General features: G+C 41.6%; 1 protein-coding gene across 1 annotated transcript in view; it reads left to right on the forward strand.

The window, feature by feature from the left end:
* CCNY (cyclin Y) overlaps positions 1-25638 on the forward strand; it is a 232513-nt gene extending 206875 nt beyond the window's left edge. Inside the window, exons 8-10 of the mRNA XM_047067359.1 lie at positions 11893-12059; positions 20903-21065; positions 24890-25638. Of these exons, the coding sequence (XP_046923315.1) occupies positions 11893-12059; positions 20903-21065; positions 24890-25006 (447 nt within the window). The 3' untranslated portion in view covers positions 25007-25638. The remainder of the gene's footprint in view (positions 1-11892; positions 12060-20902; positions 21066-24889) is intronic.
* The last annotated feature ends 522 nt before the right edge of the window (positions 25639-26160 follow it).

A 26160-nucleotide genomic window follows, 5' to 3' on the forward strand; every position in this document is an offset into this window, starting at 1 on the left:
ATCCAGAAACATTATTATTGGCTTAATATTTGTATGATATTTTGTTCCAGTTAAGGAACTGATACTGAAACATTATTAACTAAAGTTCGTGCTTTATTCAGATTTCCTTAGTTTTTACCCATTATCCCTTTTCTTTTCCAGGATCGTATCCAGAATACCACAGTACATTCAGTTGTCATGTCTCCTTAGGCTCCTCTTGTCTGTAATTATTTCTCAGATTTTCCTTGTTCTTTTTTTTTAAGTTTTTATTTTAATTCCAGTTAATTAATTTATAGTATTATAGTGGTTTCAGGTGTACAATATAGTGATTCAGCAATTCCATACATCATTAAGTGCTCATCATGGTAGGTGTACTCCTTAATCCCCATCACCTGTTTCACCCAGCACCCCTCCTCTGTGGGAACCATCAGTTTGTTGTCTATAATTAAGAGTCTGTTTCTTGGTTTGTCTCTCTCTTTTTTCCCTTTGCTCATTTGTTTCTTAAATTCCACATATGAGTGGAATCATATGGTATTTGTCTTTTTCTGACTGACCTATTTTGCTTAGCATTATACTCTCAGGCTCCTTCTATGTTATTGCAAAGGGCAAGATTTCATTCTTTTTTATGGCTGAATAATATCTCATTGTATACACACACATATACATGCAATATATATATATATATATATATACACGCAATACACACACACACACACACCACATCATCTTTATTCATTCATCAATCAAGGGGCACTAGGCTGCTTCCATAATTTGGCTATTGTAAATAATGCTGCAATAAAGTTTGGGGTGCATGTATCTCTTTGAATTAGTGTTTTGTATGCTTTGGGTATGCAGTAGTGTGATGGCAGGATCATAGGGTATTTCTATTTTTAACACTTTGAGGAACCTCTATACTGTTTTCCACATCGGCTGCACCAGTTTGCATTCCCACCAACAAGCGCATGAGTGTTCCTTTTTCTCTACATCCTTGCCAACACCTGTTGATTCCAGTATTGTTGATTTCAGCTATTCTGACAGGTTTAAGTTGGTACCTCAATGTGGCTTTGATTTGCATTTCCCTGATGGTAGGTGATGGTGAGCATCTTTTCATGTGTCTGTTGGCCATCTGTATGTCTTTTTTGGAGAAATGTCTGTTCATGTCTTCTCTCCATTTTTTGATTGGAGTGTTTGGTTTTGGGTTTGAAGTTTTTCTAAGTTCTTTATATATTTTTGATACTAACCCTTGATCAGATATGCCACTTGCAAATATTTTCTCCCATTGTGTAGGTTGCCTTTTAGTTTTGTTGATAGTTTCCTTTACCGTGTGGAAGCTTTTTATTTTGATGTAGTCCCAAGAGTTTATTTTTGGTTTTGTTTTCCTTGCCTCAGGAGGCATATCTTAAAAAAAAAAAAAAAAAAAAAAAAGAATTGCTATGCCTGATGTGAAAGAAGTTACTGTCTGTGTTCTCTTGTAAGATTTTTATGGTTTTAGGTCTTTAATACATTTTGAGTTTATTTTTGTGTATAGTGTAAGAAAGTGGCCCTGTTTCATTCTTTTGCATGTGGTTGTCCAGTTTCCCAACACCATTTCTTGGAGAGACTGTCTTTTTCCCACTGCATATTCTTTCCTGCTTTGTTGAAGATTAATTGACGATATAATTGTGGGTTTATTTTTGGGTCTTCTGTTCCGTTGATCTATGTGTCTTTGTGTGTGTGTGTGTGTGTGTGTGTGTGTGTGTGTGTGTGCGCGCCAGTGCCATGCTGTTTTGATTAGTACAGCTTAGTAATATAACTTGGAGTCTAGAATTGTGATGCCTCCACCTTTACTCTTCTTTTCCATGATTGCTTTGGCTATTTGGGGTCTTCTGTGTTTCCATACAAATTTTAGGATTGTTTGTTCTAGTTCTGTGAAAAATGCTGTTGATATTTTGATAGGGACTGCATTAAATATGTAAATTACTTTGGGTAGTATAGACATGTAACAATATTTGTTCTTGCAACCATGAGCATGGAATGTCTTCCCATTTCTTTGTGTCGTCTTCAGTTTCTTTCATTTCTTCAGTTCCTTTATAGTTTTCAGAGTAGGGGTGTTTTACCTCTTTGGGTAGGTTTATTCCTGAGTATCTTACTATTTTTGGTGCAGTTGTAAATGGGATTTTTAATTTCTCTTTCTGCTGGTTCCTTCTTGGTATGTAGAAATACAATACAAATTTCTGTACATTGATTTTGTACCCTGTGGCTTTACTGAATTTGTTTATCATTTCTAGCAGTTTTTTGGTGGAGTCTTTGAGGTTTTCTGTATATAGATAGTATCATGTCATCTGCAAATAGTGTAAGTTTTACTTCTTCCTTACCGATTTGGATGCCTTTTATTTCTTTTTGTTGTCTGATTGCTGTGGCTAGGACTTCTAGTACTATGTAGAATAAACATGAGAATGATGTTCTTGTTTTGTACCTGACCTTAGGGGAAAAGCTGAGGGTGATGTTAGCTGCAGGTTTTTCATATATGGTCTTCGTTATGTTGAGGTTTGTTGAGGGTTTTCAATCATGACTTGAAATGATCATTTAAGTTTTATCCTTCCTTTTACTAATGTAATGTGTCACATTGATTGATGTGCAAATATTGAACTACCCTTGCTTCCCAGGAATAAATATCACTTGATTGTGGTGAGTGATTTTTTTAATGTATTGTTGGATTTAGTTTGCTGATATTTTGTTAAGGAGTCTATGTTCATCTGTGTTCATCAGAGATACTGGCCTGTAGTTCTTTTTGTGTGTGTTGTCTGTATCTAGTTTTGGTAATCAGAGTAATGTTGGTCTCATAGAATTAATTTGGAATCTTTCCTCCTCCTCCTTCTTCTTCTTCTTCTTCTTCTTCTTCTTCTTCTTCTTCTTCTTCTTCTTTGTGGGGGGTGGGGAATAGTTCAGAAAGAATAGATATTAACTCTTCTTTAAATGTTTGATAGAATTCACCTGTGAAGCCATCTGGTCCTGAACTTTTGTTTCTTGGGAGTTTTTTGATTACTGATTCAGTTTCATTGCTGATAATTGGTCTGTTCAAATTTTCTACTTCTTTCTGTTTCAGTTTTGGGAGGTTATACATTTCTAGGAATTTATCCATTTCTTCTACATTGTCCAGTTTGTTAGCTTTATAATATTTCACAATATTCTCTTATAATTCTTTATATTTTTGTGGTGTTGGTTATTGTTTCTCCTTTTTCATTTCTGAATATGAGTCTTTCTCACTGTTTTTTTTTGGGGGGGGCGCATCTGGCTAAAGGTATATCAATTTTGTTGATCTTTTCAAAGAACCAGTTCCTAGGTTCATTGATCTGTTCTGTTGTTTTTTAGCGTCTATTGCATTTATTTCTACTCTAATCTTTATTATTTGGTTCTTCGTATTGTTTTGGGGTTTTATTTGTACGTGTTTTTCTAGTTCCTTTAGGTGTAAATTTAGGTTGTTTATTTGAGGGTTTTCTTGCTACTTGAGTTAGGTTTGTATTGCTATAAACTTCCCTCTTAGAACAACTTTTGCTGCATCCCAGATGTTTTGGATCATTGTATTTTCAAATTCATTTATCTTCATGTATTTTTTTTATTTCCTCTTTGATTTCTTGGTTGACCCATTCATTGTCTACTAACCTGTTTTAACTTCTATTCTTTCCAGAACATTTCTTGTCGTTGATTTCTAATTTCATAATGCTGTGGTTAGAAAAGATGCTCTTAATGGTGCAGAGCCTGCTTCAGATCCTTTGTCTCCCTCTCTCTCTGCCCCTCCCCTGCTCATGCTCTCTCTCTTAAAAATACACATTAGGAAAAAAAAAAAAGATGCATGTATGACTTTGATCTTTTTTAAATTGTTGAGACTTGTTTTGTGGCCTCATGTATGATCTATTCAGGAGAATGTCCCATGTGCACTTGAATGTGTATTCTGCTGTTTTAGGATGGAATATTCTGAATATATCTGTTAGATTCATCTGGTCCAATATTGCATTTAAAGCTAATTTCCATGTTGATTTTTTGTTTAGATGATTTACCAATTGCTGTGAGTGGGGTATTAAAATCCTCTATTGTTATTACTGTTGATTACTTCCTTTATGTTTGTTATTAGCTGCTTTATGTGTTTGGGTTCTCCCACGTATGGTCCGTAAATATTAACAATTGTTATATTTTCTTGTTGGATTTTTTCCCTTTATAAATGTGTCCTCTTTTGTTTTTTGTTACCACCTTTGTTTTAAATTCCATTTTGTCCTATGTAATTATTTTTACCTTGGCTTTCTTTTCACTCTATTTGCATGATAAGTACTTTTCCATCCCTTCACTTTCAATCTGCATATGTTGTTAGGTCTGAAATGAGTTTCTTGTAGACAGTATATAGATGGGGCTTAGTTTTTTATCCATTCTGTCACCCTGTGTCTTTGGACTGGAGTGTGTAGGCCATTTACATTCAAAGTAATTACTGAAAGTTACATACTTACTGCCATTACTTGTTTTATGGTTGTTTTTGTGGTTCTTCTCTGTTCCTTTCTTCTCTTACTCTCTTTGCTCATAATTTATCGGCTTTCTTTTGTGATATGGATTTCTTTTGTGTGTTGGATTCCTTTCTCTATTTTTTGCATGTCTATTACCAGTTTTTGATTTATGGTTACCATTAGATTTGTATATAACATCTTCTGCATATAGCAGTCTGTATGAAGTTGATCATCACTTAAGTTTGAACCCATTTATTACTTTCCCTGTTATATTTTAGGTATATGGTGTCATACTTTACATCCTTTTGTGAATCCCTTGATTGTTTTATAAATATACTTAATTTACTGCTTTTTGTGCTGCCATTTTTTAATTTAATTTAATTTCTATTATTATTATTATTTTTTTACTTCTGCTTATGGTCTTTCTTTTCCATTCAAAACAATCCCCTTAGTCCCCTTTAACATTTCTTGGAGGGCTGGTTTAGTGGTCATGAATTCCTTTAACTTCTGTTTGTCTGGGAAACTCATCTCTCCCTCTATTCTGAATGATAGTCTTGCTGGATGGAGTATTCTTGGCTGCAGGTTGTTTCCTTTCAGCACTTTGATTATATCATGCCACTCCCTTGTGGCCTGCAGAATTTCTGCTAAAAAGTCTACTGATAGCCTAATGGGGTTTCCCTATATGTAGCAGTCTTTGTTCTCTTGTTGCTTTTCACATTCTCTCTTTATTACTACTTTTTGCCATTTTAATTACTGTGTGTCTTGGTCTAGATCCCTGAGTTGATTTTGCTGAGGGCTCTCTATGCCTCCTGGATCTGGATTTCTGTTTCCGTCCCCAGATTCAAGAAGTTTTCAGCTATTATTTCTTCAAATAAATTTTCTGCCCTCTTTTTCTCTCTCTTCTCTTTCTGGGATCTTTATAATGCAGTGTTATTATGCTTGATGTTGTCACTGAATTCCCCATACCTATTTTCATTTTTTTGTTATTTTTTTCTCTCCTGTTCAGCTTGATTACTTTCCATTACTCTGTCCTCTTGTTGCTCATCAGTTCTACTTTCTCTAGTCTACTATTTGTTCTATCTTGTGTATTTTCAATTTCAGTTACTGAGTTTTTCATTTCTGATTGGGTTTTTTTTTTTATGTTTTCTGTCTCTTTGTTGAGGGTTTCACTGAAGTCCTGCATGCTTTTCTGAAGTCCAGTGAATATCTTTATGACCATTATTTTCAATTTTCTATCATGCTTATTATCTGTTTTCTTTGGGTCTCTTGATGTGATTTTGTCCTGGTCTTTCATTTGGGACGTATTCTTCTGTCTCCTCATTTTGTCTCTCTGTGTCTGTTTCTATGTATTAGGAAAGTACATCTACATTTCCTGCTGTTGAAAATAGTGGCCTTTTGAAGAAGAGGTCCTGTAGTGCCCTGAAGTGCAATGTCCTCTGTCACCAGAATCTGGCGCTTCAGGGGTATCTCCCATGTGTGTTTTGTGTGCCCTGCTGTTGTGGCTAAGCCACTTTTGCCTTCAGTCTAGTTGTCTACAATGGCTCTCTTTGCCTGTTTTGGGAAGGCTTAGTCCCTGTGTTGTTAGTGCGCTAGTCTGGGACTGCCTTGGGCTTGAGTTGAGTCAGACTAAACATTTGCCAGAGATGTAGTAGCACCGAACAGCAGTGGGCTTTCCCTGTTTTGTTGTCAGAGACATTTTCGTTGGTGGAGGGGGGGAACCTGCAGTCATACCAGATGTCTGCCCTCAGCCCACTCCTGGGGCCACAGTTGAACTGGTATGTGTGACTATCTTCCCTGTTCCTGGGTCAGCAGTCACTTTGGGGTTGTGCTAGTCCTGGTTGGGGCTCTTTGCATACTGCCAGACCTCATTAGAGAGGACAAGACGGCAGGAGAACACAGGTGCAGACAACCATTGTTAGCAAGGTTTGTGCTGGTCCGCTAAGGTAGGGGACCTAAGCCTCAGGGACTGAGGCCTGCCAGGTTGGAGAGGGTAGATTTGCAGAAGCACCTGGGCTCAGGACATGCAGTATTAGCAAGGTTTGCTTGGGTCTGTTGTGGGAGGACATCTGGAGCAGAGGCCTGGCTGGAGGTGGCATGTCCGCAGGAGAATGTGGAAGTGTGGGGCACACCGTGAGCAAGTTAGGTGGAAAATGTTTGCACTGTGCGGTTCCAGCAGGTGTCCATGTGTTTATGCTGGGGAGCACAGGAGGGAAATGCCCCCCTCCCTCGGCTCCTTTGTTCCTGGAGAAGTCTCCCAAGGATCTCTGCCCTCCGGACATGCTTGAGGTTAGTAAACAAATCTTCCACCCCTATGCCCCAGGCATTTTTCAGACTGCAATTATTATGCTGTTATTTTCCATGGGGCTGTTTACTGTGCTGTTTAAAGGGCAGAGACTCAGTTTCCTTTCACTCCCCTGCTCTCCCAGAGCTGAACCCACTGATTTTGAAGGTGGTGTTAAACCCCACTGATTGTAAGAACTTGCAAAATTCAGCCCCTCTTGTTTTCAAAGCCCAGTGTTACTGGGGTTTGTCTTCCCCTGTGAGTTCCGCCTGCAAGCTCCCTGGTGTGAGGTTCTGTTTCTCTCCCCTCTCTATGCCCACGTGCCCCTCCCTCCTGGGGACAGTCCTACAAGTCCATTTGGCTCCCAACCGCATCTCTGCCCTTGCTATCCTCTTGATGTGTCCTCTTGTCTACATTTAGCTGTTGAGAGTTTGGTCTGCCAGTCTTCAGGTTGTTTTCTGGGTTATTTATGCTGATGTGGGTGTTAACCTAGTTGTATCCATGGGAGGAGGTTAGCTTAGGGTCCTCCTACCCCATCTTCCTTGGGAGTTCTAGATTAACTCTTTAAAAAAGGATTGGAATAATTTCAGTATCATCAAGATTTTGTTATATATGTATTTGTATTTGCTTTTTATTCCTCCCCCATGCCTTTGAACAGTTTTGTTGTGTGTGATCAACTGAATACCCTGTAACTCTAATTGCTCACTAACCTATATTTTCTAGAGACTCCTTAGGATAGTCCTCATGAATTTAAATCTGAAAATTTAATTGAGCAAGAATGTCCTATTAGCAATGAATAGTCTAGGAATATTGTTTAGGAAAAATCAATTATTATTTTACTTGGCAGAGAATTAAAATACCCAGCTGGGAGTTTAGTAAAGAAATTGCAGCTGACCCTTGAATATGGCCTTACTGAGAAGTTCTGCTAAATTACATGCTATTAAGTGGAGCTTATTATGAATGCCTCATCTCCTAACATAACAACCTGCTTCCCTTGGTAATGGAGTGTATTGTAATATCTAATTCCTTTAGTTAGACCTAATGGAAGATCAGACATGGAATGATATTTTTTAGGTTCTTTTTTAGCATTAAATTTATTTTTGGAGAATTTGTATTTCAACCAAGTTCCTTTTTTTTCCCCCCTAAATTTTTATTTAAATTCTAGTTAGTTAACATATAGTTAGCATATATTGGTTCCAGGAGTAGAATTTAGTGATTCATCACTTACATATTAACACCCAGTGCTCATCAGTAACAAGTGCCCTCCCTTTTTTTTTTTAAAGTTTGTTTTTGAGAGAGCACAGTGGGGGAGGGGCAGAGAGAGAGGAAGACAGAATCCGAAGCAGGCTGCAGGCTCTGAGCTGACAAGTGCCCTCTTTAATAACTATCAGGCATTTCAGCCCACCCCCTCACCTCCCTCCATCAACCCTCAATTTGTTTTCTATTGTTAAGAGTCTCTTATGGTTTGCTTCCTTCTCTTTTTTTTCCCACTTCCCCTATGTTCATCTGTTTTGTTTCTTAAATTCCACATATAGGTGAAATCCTATGGTATTTGTCTTCCTCTGACTTATTTCACTTAGCATAATACCCTCTAGTTGTATCCAGGTTGTTGCAAATGGCAAAATTTCATTCTTTTTGATGGCTGAGTAGTAGATTGTATATACAGACCACATCTTTATCCATTCATCAGTCAACAGACATTTGGGCTCTGGGGTGCATGTACCCCTCTCAATCTGTATTTTTGTATCCTTTGGGTAAATACCTAGTAGTGGAGTTGCTGGGTTGTAGGGTAGTTCTATTTTTAAGTTTTTGAGGAACCTCCATACTGTTTTCCAGAGTGGCTATAGCAGTTTGCATTCCCACCAGCAATGTAACAGGTTTCCCCTTTCTCCTTAGCATTAAATATTATCTTAAATATCATCTAGCATACTTATTAATGTCTACCAACTATGGTATAAAGTAAGTAAGAAGAAAATTGAGTGGCCACCCATTTGCACTGAGCTAGTGAGAATCTGTTTCAGTGAGGAGCTAGGAGAGATTTGCTTACTTTATCTATGGACAGGAGTAGAGTCTTAGGGTGTAGGGTGAATGTTGTTTCACAACCTCCTTTTTCTCATGCTTTAAAAATCTGGAAGCTTAGTTAGGTCCAGTCTTAGTTTTCTGCTCTTAGTTCACTTTTATTACACATTTTATGATTCTGCTTTTTAATTCTTTTGAGTATAGTTGACACACTATGTTACATTAGTGTCAGGTGTACAACATAGTGATTTGACAAGTTTATACATTATGCTATGCCCACTGCAAGTGTAGCTCCTCTTGATGGAAAATGAAAAGAGTTAGTTGTCAGCCTTAAAATACACAATCTGGGGTCCCAAGGACAGACAGAATCCGGCTGAAATTCTGCTTGACCTGGCCTCGATCTTTACCTGAAGAATTAATTTTCACACAAATAAAAGTCACGATCTAAACATTAGCTCACTCATTTTGTTCATTTAATATAATCAATGCCATTAAAAACTAAAATCTTCAAAAATTGAAAAGATCATTGAGCTCTATTCAATCACCTACTTGTTTTCACCAGTAGTTGTCACAGCGAAATGCTATGTCATGCTACTGTTCAGTGAGAGACATTTGGAAGCTCCCACAAAGGTCCATAGGATGCAGTTAGAATGCCATGTTTTGTGACTTCCTGGGGCTTACTTGAAAGCCTTTTTGACTTTCTGCACTTGGCACAGCAGAGTGGACCCTGTCTCCCTGGGGCTGTGTCCTCTGAACTTCCTTGTTCACCACTGCACCTCTCTTATAAACCAAGCACTCAGTTTACCTTTAAGTCCACTCTGCCTTCATAAATGCAGTTCCCTTTCTTGTGATTATTTTCTTCCCTAAATCTCCTACACTAAAATGTACCCTCCTGTTGCTTTATTCCAGAGCCAAAGCTCTTCTGTGGATGCTATTCCTTATTTGTTCTGCAGGATGATGTATCTGTTAAGCAGCGTGAGGTCACACCCTGTCCGAGCATTGTGCTAGATTCTGGGCACACAGTGGGAATGAGATGCAGTCCTTGTCCTCTGGGAATTTGTGGTTTACTAGGTGGAGAGACTGGTGAGGCAACTACATATGCTATACTGAGAAAAACACAGCAATGGGAGTGAATGGGAGGGTCACCCAAACTAATTTGGGGTAAGTCAAAGTAGACTTGACCTGTAATGGTTTCCTATTTTATTACTTTCAGTACATTTAGGACTGGACTTCTTCTTAACAGTTTATTGGCTATTTTGTCTTTGGGATTTGAAATATGTTAGTAATTTCATCTCATGATTTTATCTTTTAGTATAGTGCCCCTCATCTGTTCTGAGGAATACCTGGTATCTGAGATGACCCATTAGAATCTAGGTTTTTAAGATTTAAAAAATTATTTTTTCGTTAATAAAGCACTAAAAACAGAACAGTAACCTTTCTAAAGCAAAAGAACCATTGTTCATCTATTTACTGTTTCAGCAAACATTTGAGTGCCAGCCACCACCTCATCTTGGCAAAACCCCTATTTCAGTGGAAGAGAAACATTCTGAACCCTCCTCCAAACTTCCCAGACAATTGACCAGTACAAACTGGCAAAAGAAGCCATGACTTCTGCTGCTTTGGAGGAAGCATATGACTCTCCTCTGCCTGTGATTTAGGGATCAAGAGAACCACGGGAGACTCTGTGGAGGAGCTGCGAGCTGATGGTCTGACTTTTCTTGATCGGCCTGGAGTTTTGCTTCCATTAAGGATCATTTCTTCCTCTTTCCCTCCCTTCTTCTCTTTCTCCCCACTCCTTCTCTTGCCCTCTTTCCCTCTCTCTCCCTATTCTCCCTCCTGTTTCACCCCTTCACCTCCCCTGCTCCTCTCCACCCACACAGGCACTGCCTGAAGTGTTTTCACATCTTTAATTTTATTTTTCACTGTGAAAGGGACCACTTCCATTTCTTTCTTTGACACCTGTGTAATATTGTAAGCCCAATTCAGCACTTAGAAACACCTAGGTTTGCTTTGTAGCTTCTTCTTCAAAGTATACACATCTTAAGCACAGAACATTGTAGATTTTACTTCTTCGCTGCTCCTTCACCCTCTCTCCAGATGTTAAAACAGGAGGGGCTCTTAAGGCTCGGACCTGGCCCTTTTTTTTCCTCTCTCCTAAGCTGTATCCCCAGGTCATCGTATCCATGCTTAATTCTGTTTTGTGTGTCACAGACACTCGCATTTCTTATCTGAATGCTGTTTCCTTTGAACTTTACAAAGGCGAGTGCACTTCCTGCATGGATGGCATCCTCTGGGGTGTCTCAGACATAAAACGTCCACCTGTAACTGCCTTTCCCCCACGAGGGCTCCCCATCTCAGGAAGCCTCGGAGTCTCCTACAGCAGCCCCACCTTCTTGGTTATTGGGGTCACTGGACTCAGGGATAGGACTGTCGGCTCCACTGCCATGTCCCCAGTGAAAAAAGCCAGAACAAAAAGACAAGTATTGAATGATTCCTAGAGTAGTCAGATTCATGGAGACAAAGTAGAATAGTGGTTGCCAAAGGCTGGGGGGAGGGGGAACAGGGAGTTGTTTAGTAGGTAGAGTTTTAATTTAGGATGGTGAAAAAGCTCTTGGAAATACAGATGGCTGGTGATTTTACAACAGTGTGAATGTACTTAGTGCTACAGTACTGTACACTTAAAAATGGTTAAGTGGTAAATTTTATGTATATTTTAGCACAATAATAAAAAATAGGTTTATCAACATTGTATTTAGATCTACACTTGCCTCAAAATAAAAAGTTTACATATAGAAACATAAGTTTGTTCCATTTACATTGTTCGTTGAAATTTATATTGTTTTTGTTGAATTTGTATTGATATCATAGCTGATAGAGTAAGAAATTAACCTGTGGTACCTGGAATTTGCTCCTACCTTAGAGTCTTTTAAGATACAGCTACATCCACATTGTTCAATTACAGCATGTGTCTGTTTTACATTAGACTAGCTGAGCTCTTTGACTCTTTAAAAATAAGTATGATCAGATGATAAATTTGTTTAAAGGCTGGTGAAACGGAGTCCGTTTTAGAATTTATGTGTGCTAGCAGGTAGGACAAAACAGCTCAAGTCCTTTACTTCTGGCATTTTCATGTCTTCCCAGGTGTACCTTGAAAGACTTTTAACATACGCAGAGATAGACATCTGTCCGGCCAACTGGAAGCGGATTGTTCTAGGGGCGATCCTTTTGGCCTCCAAGGTTTGGGATGACCAGGCTGTGTGGAATGTGGATTACTGCCAGATCCTGAAAGACATTACGGTGGAGGACATGTGAGTGTGTGTATTGGGGTTGGGGAGTGAGGCACAGTTTGGGTAGGAACCACATCCCTTCTGAATAGTCTGTATGGTATGGAGTGAATGAATTTGACTAAATGTCTCTTGTGAGTGGGCACAACAAGGACACACTTGTGGAATATTACATGCAAAAACCTGTACTCCACTTCATTGGGGATCATGAGCAGGCACTGGTTACACTTTTTGATTTTGTAAAACTAATTTCTGAAACTGTATTTATATTCTAGGCAAACATTCCTTTACCTTAATTTTAGAAGGTGTAGACTAGGGCGCTTAGGTCGACTTCGACTCAGGTCATGATCTCATGGCTCATGAGTTTGAGCCCTACATTGAGCTTCTGCTATCAGCGTAGAGCCTGCTTTGGATAGTCTGTCTCCCTCTCTGCCCCTCCCCCACCCTCTCTCTCAAAAATAAAATTTAAAATAATAAAATAAATAAATAAGACCGGTGTTGACTAATGCCGTAAGCAGTCTGTGATGGATTTTGTTCTGGCTCTGTATCTCACTGCAGACCAATAACAGTGCTCCATACCAACAGCCTAACCCAAAAAGCAGAAGAGCTAAAATACTATCTGTTTCTGTTTAGTTTCAGAGAGAATTTGCAAGTTCAGTTGCTTAAAATCAGCATTTTGTTCATGAGCCCTTTCATGTGTCTCATTTGGTCTGCATTTCTCCTCCAGCTGGTCTCAGAGCCCCAGCTCAGCGAAGTGTCACAAGCTTTGAGGGTGGGGGGCATCCACTCCTGCAGCTCTCAGGGCAGTGTTAGGATTTCCCACATGATTCAGTCCATAGATTGAGGTGAGGATTGTTAACAGGAGACCTGCAGGCCTATAATCTGGGATTTCTGGGATCTGGGAATACAGGAAATAGATTTAAAGCCTCTTAGAGGATAAAAGAAGCTGTTCTGTAAAACAATCAGGATGAACTGTTTACAGTTCCTTATGGTTTTTAGGCATTTCTGCTCTTGCTGAAAGTCTTCTCATGTTCGTTCAGCTTCCTTGAGAAAGCTTTAGGCTGGAGGAGGTTCCCAGCTGTGTCAGTCTACCTCCATTCCCTAGACCCAATAATCCTGGAGATGCGGAACCCTCACGGTTCCATTGTGGGGGTGTCATGTGGACATATCACCACCTAGCACCCTTCTTGCCTCTGGTTACTGATTTGATGGCACCTCATTTTTGTGGTACCCTGTGAAGCACACTTGTTTATATTCGTAGGTCTTTTGTTGCAGAGCTTATTTCTGCTATAGACCTAAAAACTCCTTCCTGTGTCTCTAATTCTTTCTTATAAAAAGTAAGAAAAGTCTAAATAAGTTTTTGATAGTAAGGAAAATTAGTCTTGATTATATTTCAATGTGTAAACAGCTACTAAAATAATTGTTATTCAGACCACAAAGGAGGGTGCAAGGTGGTAAGAAGTGCTGACTTGTTTCCTTTATTGGGAGTTACTCTCTCAACTTCTTGACATCATTTGACACTGGATTGTGTGCTGCGGGAATGACATCATGGTTGTCATTTTCTTGTTTGTGCTGATGATGTATGTATAAGGGAGGAAAAACTTTCCCTTCTTCCCTTGTTAGGTTGTTTGGTCTGATAATTAAATTGATGTAAGACAAATAAACAGGAGAAAAACACATTCCATTTTGCATATATGGGAGCCCCATAAAAATATGGGACTCACAGGCAGTCAGGCAAGTGAGACTTGTATGCCATCCTGAGCTAAGGAATGGGATAAGGGCCTAGGGCCTCAATGGGGAGGAGGGCAGTTCACAGGAAGATAAAAAGAGCAGATGCTTGGTAATCACATGTTTGCCCTGCCATGGCCATGCAGGCTTTTCCTTCCAGGACAGTGAGCCTCAGTAAGGGCTGGTGGTGGCCTGCCTTTCTCTCCCAGAGCAGAGGAGTGGGAAAGGAGGAGCCAAAAGGAGAACCCACACACTTGGTGTGTTCTTGGGGAAGTCACTTTAAAGAATGAGAAATGAAAGATACAGGTCTAGAAATCTGTTCCCTAATGCAGTTGTATTTTTAGGCGTACTCGGAACACTTTGTGTGTTGTAAGGGAGCACATACGCCAGCATGAAGACCAGCGCTCCTCCGAGCGCTGCAACAGATACCCAGTGTTATGGGCCGAATTGTGTTCTGTCAAAATCCTGTGTTGAAGTTAACCCCCAGGACTCAGAATGTATCTGTATTGGAGAGAAGGTCATTCAAGAGGTAATTAAGTTAAATGGGATCATTAGGGTGGGTCAGACAGCATAGGCAGAAGGACAGCCATGTGAGGACACAGAGAGAAGATGACCATCTGCAAGCAAGAGAGAGGCTTTAGAAGAAACCAACCTTGCTGTCACCTTGACCTTGGCCTTCTAGCCCCCAGAACTGTGAGGAAATGAATTTCTGTTAAGTCCCCCAGTCTATGGTATTTTATTATGGCAGCCCCAGTAGATTGGTACAGATTTTGATACTGGGAAGTCGGGTGCTGCTGTAATGAATACCTAAGATGCTGAACTGGCTTTGCAACTGGGCAATGGGTAGAAGCTACAAGAGTTCTGAGGCACATGTTAGAAAATCCCTAGATTACCCTGAAGAGATTGTTAGTAGCAATATGGTTGTTAAAGGTGGTTGTGATGAGGACTCAGGAAGAGGAGAGCTTTAGAGGAAGCCTCTCTCACCTTAGAGTATACATGTATGACCACCAACAGAATGCAGAATGTTGCTAGAAATACAAATGTGAAAGGTGCTTCTGAAGTGAGATATCAGACAGAAATGAGAAGCATGCTATTGGACACTGGGCTAAGGGTAATACTTGTTATAAAGTGGCAGAGAACTTGGCCAAGTTGTGTTCTAGTGTTTGTGGAGAGTAGAACATTCAAGGAACAAATTTGAATATTTAGCTGAGGAGATTTTTTAAAGTTTATTTTATTTTTATTTTTTTATTTTGAGAGAGAAGAGCACAAGTTGGGCAGGGAGGGAGGGAGAGAAGAAAGAGAGAGAGAGAGAATGAATCCCACGTGGGCTCCACACCATCAGTGCAGAGCCCAACGCGGGGCTCCATCCCACGAACCCCAAGACCATGACCTGAGCTGAAATCAAGAGTTGGACACTTAACTGACTTAGCCACCAAGGCGCCCCTAGCTGAGGAGATTTTTAAGCAGAATGTTAAAGGTGCTTCCTGGTTTCTCCTTGCTGCTTTTAATAAAAGCTGAGGAGAGAGAAATTGAAGAAGGAATTTTTAGGTAAGAAGGGACCAGATGTTGAAGATTTGGAAAAATTCAAATTTTCTAATCTCTGCCTATCCCTTTTGCAAAGAATGAGAAAGTGTGCTCTGGAGAGAAGAGTAAGGGTATGGCTGGACAGTGTTTGCCAAAGAGATTACAAGAGTGGCTCAGTGATCAGATCAACCATCTCAGCAGACATGTTGCCAGCTTACACTAAAGTGAACAGAGACAGGACAAAATGAAGGAAGGCTCTCAGACTTCTGGGATTCTACCAGATGGACCAACAGAGCTGTCCTGCTGTGAAGTGTTAGTCTTCAAAAAAGGGGAAAAATGACCCTGAAGACAGTTTGGAAACTGGCAGGGCTGCCTTTGCCACCATAGGCACAGCAGGTACAGGTCTGGGGACACTGAAGCTGCCTTCTCCTGGCCAGAGGAGGTGGGGCTGCTGCCACCTCAGCAGGCTGGGTGATAGAGCATCAGCTGAAGATTATTCTCAAGCCTTAAGATCTAATGCATTTGCCCTGCTAGATTTCAGGCTTGCTTGAGACCCAACACCCCTTTCTACTTTTTAATTTCTCCCTTTTGTAATGGGAATGCCTGTGCAACCATTGTACTTTGGAAGCAGATACTTGTCTGGTTTCACAGGTGCAAACCTGGAGAGGAATTTTGCCTCAGGATGAATCATACCTCCAGCCTCACCCATGTCTGATTTAGATGAGATTTAGATGAGATTTTGGACTTGGAGTTGATGCTGGAAGGGGTTAAGACTTTTGGACTTTTGGGATTGGGTGAATGTATTCTGCACGTGAGGTGGACCAGAAGGGTTGAGGGCGTTCTCTCTCGAATGCATATGTGAAGGCCTAACCTCTAGTACCTCAACATGTAACCATATTTGGAGATAAAGTGTTTAAAGAATTAATTAAGTCAGAATGAGGTCATTAGAATGGACCTTAATCCAATATGATGTGCCCTCTAAGAGATTAGACAGTCTTGTGCTATTTTGTTATAGCAGCCTTAGCAAACAAATACATCCAGTAAACATTATTGAAAGAAGGAATGAAATGAAATCCAATGTGGTCAAGAAGCCATTCGGAGGTGTGTGTTGCTGAACAAGCTTGTAGAGATAGGAGCTTTAAGTGATTTTGTATCATCTATACAGAATTGTAGATTTACTGTTGGGACTTTTTAAAATGAGTGCTTGATTTCAGTCTTTTCCAGGAAATCTCTATGAGCTTGGGGAGAAAATGGCTTCTAGGTACCCCTGTCTATGAAGAAGGAGCATTGTGGGATATCACTGGAAGCTAAGAGCTATGGCACTTCACAGTGTGTCAATGTTATGTCAGTAGCTAGTGTTCATTTCCTGGTAGAGGCAATCTGAGCTTTCCTTTGGAGCTCCTTAGCAGGAAGAGGATTCACAAGTTGCAGATGGAAAGCTTTATAAAATGTGTTGTACTTCCAGGCATCCTTCTGTCTCCCTCTGTACCCTTCTCTCGGTTGCTGGCCTTGCCTGTGTTCTAGCATCCCGATGTGACCTTTCTGTGCACAGGTTCATTTCCAGCCAAAGAACCATCTAACAGTAAGGAACGTGACTTGGAGCCCCTTTCAAGGGACAGTGGGGTTCTGGCTTGGAAGGCAGCTGACCGTGTGGGCAAGTGGCTGGGAATGTACGTTGAAGAACATTGTAAGACAAGTAACCCTGAAACTTGTGGGTAGAACACTCAGGGCCACCAACATCAGACTTCAGGCTCAGGCTGATGTTGTGCAGCAAGACAGGGCCATGGGCCAGTAGGTCTCTTTCTCTCTTGTTAACAGTAAGTGGTCACACCGTTGTAGGTCAACATTGAGCACCTAATGACAACTGCTGTGGATGGGAAAGAGGATGATGAACTTTGATAGGCAAAAATGCTGTCAAAAAAATTACACTTTGGGTTGTTTTGTTTTTGTTTTGCAATAACCTAGTAAGAGTCATTTTCATATGTAAACAAAGGAATCTCAAGGAGAAGCCAAGAGACTTGTCTTAGTGCTGCAGAGCAGATAGAGGCGCAGAGCAAATCCTCAAAACCTCCATAGGTGTAGGGTACCTGGTCTTTGGTTTTTGGTTTTAATTGTGATAAAATATACATGACATAGAATTCACTGCTTTAACATTTTTAAATGTGTAGTTCTGTGGCATTAAGTACATTCACATTGTTGTACAACCATCACCAACTAGAAATTCTGGTAATGGATACAGAAACTGTATAAAATAGTAAGTTCCCATTTCACCTTCCCCCAGGGCCTGGCAGCCATCATGCTGCCTTGTCTCTATAAATTTCACTACTCTAGATACTTCATTTAGGTAGAATCACACAGTATTCCTCTTTTTGTGACTGGCTTATTTCACCTAGCATAATATCCTCAAGATTCATCTACATAGTAGCACATATTGGAATTTCCTTCTTTTTTAAAGTTGAAAATATTCTAGTCTGTGTACATACAGTATTTATCCACTCATCCATCAGTAGACACTTGGACACTTGCACTGCTTCTACCTCTGGGCTATTGTGAATAATGCTGCCATGAACACAGGGTGCAAATATCTCCTTGAGTCCCTGCATTCAGTTCTTTTGGCAGGTATATAGCCAGAAGTGGGATTGCTAGACTGTGGGTGGCTGGTTTCTAAAGTGAACCCGTTTTTCTAGAAAAGTGGACAGATGATAAATGTTTAGATGATCAAAACAACTCTCCTTACTCTGTTTTAGAAGCCCCTTTGTAAGTTGCTAAATTGTGTGAATTCAGGGTTTCTTTACAGTTTTGATCTAATATAACATATTTCTGAACATATGTTTTGTGTATTGACTTGAGTTTATTTCTTGTAAAATTTTACAGCAGAACTATTTTCTCATGATTATTCATTTGAGGGCAGTAAATCCATCAAGCCCATTCTTTCTGTGTCACTGTTAGTATTTTTTTTTAAGTTTATTTATTTATTTTGGGGGAGAGAGTGAGCACGTGTGAGCAGGGAAGGGTCAGAGAAAGAGGGAAACAGAATCCCAAGCAGGCTCCATGCTCTCAGCACAGAGTTGGACGCTTAACTGACTGAGCCACCCAAGCACCCCACTGTTATTATTATGACTTATCACATAGAAAGTTGTTGCATGTCCCTGTAAGATGTACTACTACAGTTTGGAAGTTCAGATTTGAGGAATTATTTTTATTTTCTAAATCTTGCCTTAGCACAACAGCTGTAAAGTCCATATTTCCCTCAGAACTTAAAAAAAAAAAAAAATCCAAGAACAGCCTGAAGAAAGGCTGTTCTTTTTTCCCAAGGAACCTTGGAGAGAATGCCATCTTGTCCAAAAAAAGATTCCTCTTGACTCTAATCAGAGTGTATACCCTCAACAAGAATCATTGCTATCTATATACCATTTGGGGCAGGATTAACAGACTAGCTTTCTTACAGAATTAAAAAGACAAGATTTTCTTAGCATCAGGAGAGTAAGAGCTGCAGTGGTACCTTCGGCCACCAGACGGCAGTCTGTCCCCAGGCAGCTCCCACCATCCCCCAGGAAAGCTCCTTCAAGCCCATTTGTTTTGGCACTTCTGGCCTTAGCAGTATTTTTGGCTCTCTTGTTTTATTAAAATCTTAGCTAAGTTCCGGTATTTCACAGGATGATCTTTGTTACATCTCACTTAAGGGAGGCATAAATAAAAGTTATTTGAAGTAAAAATTATCCCAAATAAGTCAGTAATTTAGACTCTTGAATAAAATTTAGCACAATATGCACATTTGGAGCTCACCACCTTCACTGGACTGTCTAGAAACATAATGCAGTTATGCTGTTTCTCTGATGAAAAGATCTGAATGTGACTTTTCCATGTTCCCATCTGAAGCCCTCAGACCTTCACTAGCAACTTGCTGACATTTCTTAACTCATTTTCCCAATACCTTTCATCTCTAAAGCCGCCTGCCCTTGCTCAAATCCTGGCCTTCCTTCCCTGTCACCTCAGTGCTCCTGGCCCCTGTTGTCACAGCAGCATGAGACTGGGACAGAGTCCCCCTCAGTCTCTGATGGCTTAGTGAGGTGACACCAGGAACAGACTGGGACTAGGGTACACTGTGGGGACAGGATGGTGCTACGTTAGTTTAAGATTGCAGAAAATCAGGTGTCTGTATATACAGGAGCCAGAATTGGGTGGCTTGGCGTTCGGTGGAGTCAGCGGAGGTGGGGTCAGGGCTTAGGACTGGGGAGACCTGGCACGTGGGACAGGGTTGGTTCATCAGCCTTCAGCTTCAGTCACGGGAGATGGTGATCAGGTATCCTGTCCCCCACTCCCTGCCAGAAATACCCTGCCCCTACCCTTCTTCCTCTCCACCAGAGCTCTGCATTTCCCAAACTCAGTTCATCTGTTACTTCTGTGGAAGCCTTCCTCTGTCTCTCCACCCAGGCTGAGCTTGGTCTGTTCCATTCAGTAACATGAATTATTGAGCACTAATTGTCAGGCATTGTGCTAGGGGCCAGGTATGTAAACTCCGATGTCACAGTTTCCGTCTCTGAGGAGACAGGTAGAGGAGGCTGAGTTAAGGTGACTCTTGGAGTGAAGTGTGATGGACAGAAATAGAGGGCTGTGTAGTGTGCTTGGGAGCACAGGGTGCGACGCTGAAACTGTGTGCCCAACCCAGGACCAGTGCTCAACAGACAGACCCATCACCAAGGACTTTTCCCCTTCCAGATAGTAACTAGCAAGAAATGAACCTGATCTAAAAGATAATTGATATGGGAAAGTTCTCCAAATAGATGTTTTATCATTTATTCTGACTTCCCATCATTCATTTTCATCCAACTATATAGATGGGTGAGCCAGATGGATCTTAATACCTGTGACCAATCCCTGTAGGTGAGTAGGTCTAGAAGCATGGGCCGGGACCAGCTGCATCAGCATCTTGTGGGAGCTTGTTAGAAAGGCACATTCTCATACCCGCTGAGCCAGAGGATGGGGTGGACTCTGCAGTCTGTGTTAAGCCCTCCACATGACCAGATGCATGCTCAGGTTTGGGAACTGCTGCCTTCATTGTTCTGGGTTGGGAAGTCCCCTTTTTTGCAAGTCCAGGGCTGTGATTCACTCTCCCACCCCCTGCTTTGTGGAAGAAAGCCCCTACAGCAGCTCCTCCACTGTTCCCAGGAGGCAAGGAAGAGCCACTGAGGAAAGGTAGGGCTCTAGGCTAACAGTGACTTTCCCGTGGGCTCCTGTCTCAGGCCCTCACCAGACTTCACTTGACAGCCCTTGACTGCTTCATCTGCCCCTTATGTGATGGTTCATGCTGAGATTTGCAGCCAGAGCCCGCTGTGTGTGTGTTGGGTCTCAATGAAATGAATCACCCTGAAGCACTTCCTAGTGATCATCCCAGTTAATCAGGCCTCATCCTTCTGGGCACTCGATCATTCGGCCTTTAATACCAATTTAGTGGTTAAGCTGCAACTCTGGTGTCCAATCAGGCAATTAATTAGGTATCTTTTCTCCCTTGGAGGTTGCAATTTTCTGGAGTCTGGTCTCCAGCAGCTTGCCTTTGCGGGCCATGCAGCCTGGTATGGCAGCTAAACATGTGCTGTTTTGTCTTTGCTTTGCAGGAATGAGCTAGAACGACAGTTTCTTGAATTGCTCCAGTTCAACATCAATGTTCCTTCCAGTGTTTATGCCAAGTATTATTTTGATCTTCGTTCTCTGGCAGAAGCAAACAACCTGAGCTTTCCCTTGGAGCCCCTGAGCAGGGAGAGGGCTCACAAGCTTGAGGTAAGATGCTTCAACATACTGGGGTTTTATGCACTATTGCAGATGCATCATCTTGGTACCATGGAAAGTGTGAAGTCACAATGCTAATTTTTCCCACTATGTGTTGTTGTAAAATAAGGACAAATTACCCTCTATTTAGAGTTGGTCAATTCATACTATATAATTCATACTATCATATTTTTAATAACCTTCTTAATACCAGTTTTTATTTGATGTACATTGATTCTATTCTTGAAATCTTAAAAAAAGAGACCCAATTCTTAAAAAAATAAAGTCACAAAAAAAGTATTTCTTGACATGCACTCTTATTAGGAAAAAGATACCAGGTGGCCCTAATGATTGGGAATCCCAAAAGGTTTGATTCTACTTTTTATTTTTTATTTTTTCAAAATATTTTCTCCATAGCCCAGTGAGAGCTGGGGCCAGCATCATTGGCATTGGTCTGGATTTAGGGCCTTCACTGTTAAGCAGTATGACTTTTGTAGCTCAGCTTCATATTTGCACCAACCTCTTCCCATCTGACTATTTGATTGGATGGAAAGTAGTGGGGTGATAAGAAGGACCACTGGTGAAGCGCCTCCCTCCAGAGAGGGGGGGCTGAAGCCCTCTGTAACTTCGTCCTCAAGCACTGTTGTGTCTTATTCCGTAGAACCTTTGATCAAAGCAATGGATGGTATAATCATGTCCCAAGCTTGGTGACACCCAAGAGGTCTGTGCTGCCTGCCCCATTGTCCAGTCTGAGTGAAACGTTATCCCCTATTCAGTACAGGATCAGGATGGCCAGAGTGGTCTAACAGGTTTAGCTATGAACAAAACAAAGTGTAGAGGTAGTGGGGAAGAGATCATTATGGATTGCAAACTTAACAAAACAAAAATTTTAACTAAAATTGTAAAAGGTAAATAATATGCTAATCCCCAGAAGAAACATAGTAAAACTATGGAAACAACTGAATGCAGAGCACTGCATTTAAAATAAAAAGCCAGTGAGGTTTTCAGAACTCTGCCACCTGCTGTAATTGTGTACAAGCCATTAGGATGCAACTTCTCGTTTAAGTCTTCTTCCATTTCTCTTGAGCAAGAAATGGAAAACCCTTCCTCTGAAGGATATGCTCCAAGGCAAATGTTGTCAGACTTTCACGAGCATACATATGAAATAGAATTTGATTTCACGGTGCATGGGAGCCGTTTCAGCCTGGACAGCAAGCAGGCTCTGGAAGCCCTAGTGCCCAGTGGCTCCTCTCATGCCAAGGAGAGGAGCCACTGGTCTGTGGTTCTCTGAGGGACAGTATCTTGTGTTGCACGTCAGCCAAGTCGTGGGCACACAGGCTGAGACTGGAGCAGTTGGTGCCTGCTGTTAACTCCAGCAGGTTATCCAATTGGGAAGAGGGAGCACTCGCCTGCTCCTGGGGCCAACTGCTCCATGGGCTCGCTGGGCGGAGGAAGTCAGTAGTCCTGACAAGACTCTCTTCTCTCAAGAATCGGAGCTTCCTAAGATGCAGGCCTTCCCTCCTTTGTAGGGCTGGACAAGGCACCATCTGGAAAAGCAGTTGGCATGCCTTTGAAATAATTTTTAAGGAAGGAGATTTCATTATTTTCCAGACTCCAGCATCCCTGTTAGTCCATCTGGTTAGCAAGCCTGAATCCCGTCATGGAAAGCGAGGAGGAGTGAGACATATTAGAAGTTGCTGTTACCTGAAGTTCTGTGCCTGCTCAGATGAACCGCCAAATGGCTGACTTGACATGTTAGTTGCAGGGTAAAGTGTAGAAATAAGAGCACACCAGGAACCAAGGCAAATGCAAAGTGGTCTTTTCATTAGCCTGGTCACTTCTCTTTGAAATAAATTAGTATCTCTGAATGCATGTAGGAGATGGGAGTAAAGCAAAGAGCTTGCATAATGAAATCTAGAATAAGATAGTACATTGCAAATTCATTATTATGGTGTAACATTCAGACCCATGTACTGTTTGTAAGCTAAGAAACAACAGATGGTAATCACAAAATGTTTAAATAAATGAAAATTATTTACTTTCAAAAATCATTGCTCTAATGTCTATAAAGAATCTGATTTTGTCTTTGAGTATGTCACCTATATTATGTATATGAAATATATTTCACATGAGGAATTCTCAGTGCTATAGCCCTCATTCATCTGTCATTTGGAGGAAGACATCCTCAGCTCCCGTCTTTCCCCTCCAGTCCATTCCTCCTGCTGCCACTGGAGTTGCTGTTCTAAAGTGCACTTGGTGGGTTTTGGAAACTAAACGAGAATCATTTTATTTTGGAGAATAAACAAGAATAAACACAGTACCCTGTGTTTCCAATACTTTGAGCATTCCCTGTTATGTGCATGCCTCTGTTATGTGCATATCTCGATTGGAACTCACACATCCATTTGACACATATTTACACATACTCACTTAGGGTCTTCTGATACTCGACACTGGTTACCAGGCACCATCAAGAACAAAACTAACAGAACCTGCCCTTTTGGAGTTTATATTCTGCTGGGAGGACACGGACAGTAAACAGTAAACATAATAAACTGGCTAGTATGTTAGAAGGGGAGTAAAATAGAAGAAAGGTGGGGAGTTGCTGTGGTCAGTGGCCTCACTGAGTGGGCCGTGTTTGCATGAGGACTTTAGCATGGGACGTCTTAGCCTTGCAGAAACCTCCAGGCTGAGGGGAGAGATGCTGCAAAACCTGCAGCTGGGAGCAAGCTCAGGCTTAGGTGATGGGGGTTGAGGGGGCCACAGAACAGGGTGGGTGAGGCCAGGAGGGAGTTTGGGAGAGGAGATTGCAGAGCTAGCTAACGGGAAAGCAGGGAGAGCAGCTGGAAGGATTATTGTTGTCCTTCCTGTGAGAGCCGTGATGATGTGGGGTCAGGGTTGGCTGCTTCTGTGCCTTTGTCCCTTGATGGTGACCCCTTGGCAGGTGGGTACTGTGTCTGTCTCCCTGGCCCCTGCATCATCCTTGGCCTGTTGCTTGAATTGTATACAAGTTAAAAGACTTGATGTTTGCATCATCGGGAATGAAGTCAGCTCCACCCCTGGGTCGTTCTGACAGAAGGGAAGGTGAATGTGACTAGGACAAGACATCTGGGGTGGTGTGAGCTGGCTCAGCCTTTGTCATCACCGTGCCCTTTACCTACACCCAGCAGCAACCCTGAAAAAGCCACGACCGGGCTCTGAGCCCCAGGGAAGATCTAGCCTTGCTCTTGGCTGAGGCCTTCCCCTCCAGAGTCTCACTGTCCTCATCAAGAAAGGGAAGACAGTGTGGATTGTGCTTTCATTCCATACTGCTCTGGGCCCCTCCTGGTTCCCTTCTTCATCAGTCATGTAGAGTTGACTCAGACATCTGGTCATCTGTGCGGACTCAGTCTCCAATAAATGACTACTGTCAAGTACTGAGCTCTGTTCCCAGCACGGCCCATCATGAAGCCCTGATGCGTTATGACGGCCTCGCAAGGGGGGTGCTCAAAACAGGAACATACCTGGGGTCACACCCCCTTAAGCTTGCTCCCCAGGCCACACTATCCTGTAATTTTTTCACATTTTGAGATGATTTTCTCAACTAGACTGTAAGCACTTTGGAGACAGGGCCTGTGTCTGCACTTCTGTAATAGCCCCCACTGTGCCAGGCACAGATCAGGGCCACGAGGTGTGAACTCCGCAGGGCAGGACCTCCTGTTGGTGTTTTTCCTGACTGTCCTCCATGCGCAGCGGTGGTCAGGGGTGTGGAGGGAGTGAGGGGCTGGCACTGAGGGGACAGTGGCGCCTGCTCCGGAGCCCTCCCTGACCTGCCTTATCTCTCTTCTGCCCCTCAGGCCATCTCGCGCCTCTGCGAGGACAAGTACAAGGACCTGAGAAGACCCACAAGGAAGCGGTCAGCGAGTGCTGACAATCTGACTCTGCCGAGGTGGTCCCCGGCCATCATCTCCTAACCGTGGGGGTCCCCATTGGAGGCCGTACCATCCCTCAGTTTCTCCTTTAGTTTGAGAAAAGATAGACTTGGGGTGGTTTTGTTTTTGTTTTCCTTTCCTTTTCTTTTTTTAATTCATAGCTCTGTCAGGCTGCCTTGATGACTGCCTCCAGGCTGCGTGGCCCACACGCAGCAAGGCCTCGAGGGAAGTGAAATCAGTATTCCGGAAATCCTGTTTCATGCCTTTCCCGTCATGATTAACAGCACTTCCCTCATGGAGGAAAAGGACTCTCATCCTGGAGAAGGAGAAAAAGGGAAAGGGAAGTCGTGTAGAGGCAGGGAAAGGGTTAAATGGCTCAGCCATTTCTTAAGTCCCCATCTGGTCAGTAGATGAATACGATGAAAAAACACAACAGTAGGTAACAAAGTTGGATGTGCATTAAAGACAAGAGTGCTGCGTTTATCACCTCCATTTGGATCAGTATGTTCTGTAAGACTTCTTGCATTCCTTCTAGCTGCTTTTTTGGGATTTGGGGGATTTTTGTTTGTTTTTATTCTGTTTTGGTTTTGGTCCCACAGAGCAGAGAATATAGTTTGTACCCATCATGGCACAGACATCCAAATAAATAGTATTGGTTGTTTCTCTCTGCACTATTCCTGTGAGCTGTCTTCTGAGCTTTCTTCCTCACAAGTGGGATGCGCTTGTTTCATTTCTGTATACCTTTATTATATACAGTTTTTCTCCAACGGTGGCAAAATTAACTTGACTGTAGTGCTGAACCAAAAGTATCCCTTTCCCTTCTTATTTCCTCACCCCAAGAAAATTCTAGATCACATGGGTGCTTGTGCCTTCCAATTTTCTTGCAGTTTTTTTTTTCCTATCTGACCTGAAGTCGTAGTTACAAATCAGTCAGACTTTGTGAACTGAAGGAAACAATGTGCAGCAGAGGGTATCCTCTGGTTGAAGTTTTTTCCAGAGTGCTAGGTGTTTGCTTGAAGTTACTGAGTAGGAGCCATTTCTGTGTACCCCCTGCCCAGTTCATTCCTCTACTTCCATGTCCATTGTTGCAAGCAATATTCTCAATTTTTATATGTTTACTTTAAATCAAAGTTAGTCTATTTGTATAAAGTTTTTTAAAAATCTAAAATTAAAAAAAAAGGGTGAGGGGTTATTCG

This window comes from Lynx rufus, unplaced genomic scaffold, assembly GCF_022079265.1.
Source record: "Lynx rufus isolate CCGP_SWC_20201006 ecotype Redwood Valley unplaced genomic scaffold, mLynRuf1.p SCAF_7, whole genome shotgun sequence".
Taxonomy (NCBI): Eukaryota; Metazoa; Chordata; class Mammalia; order Carnivora; family Felidae; genus Lynx; species Lynx rufus.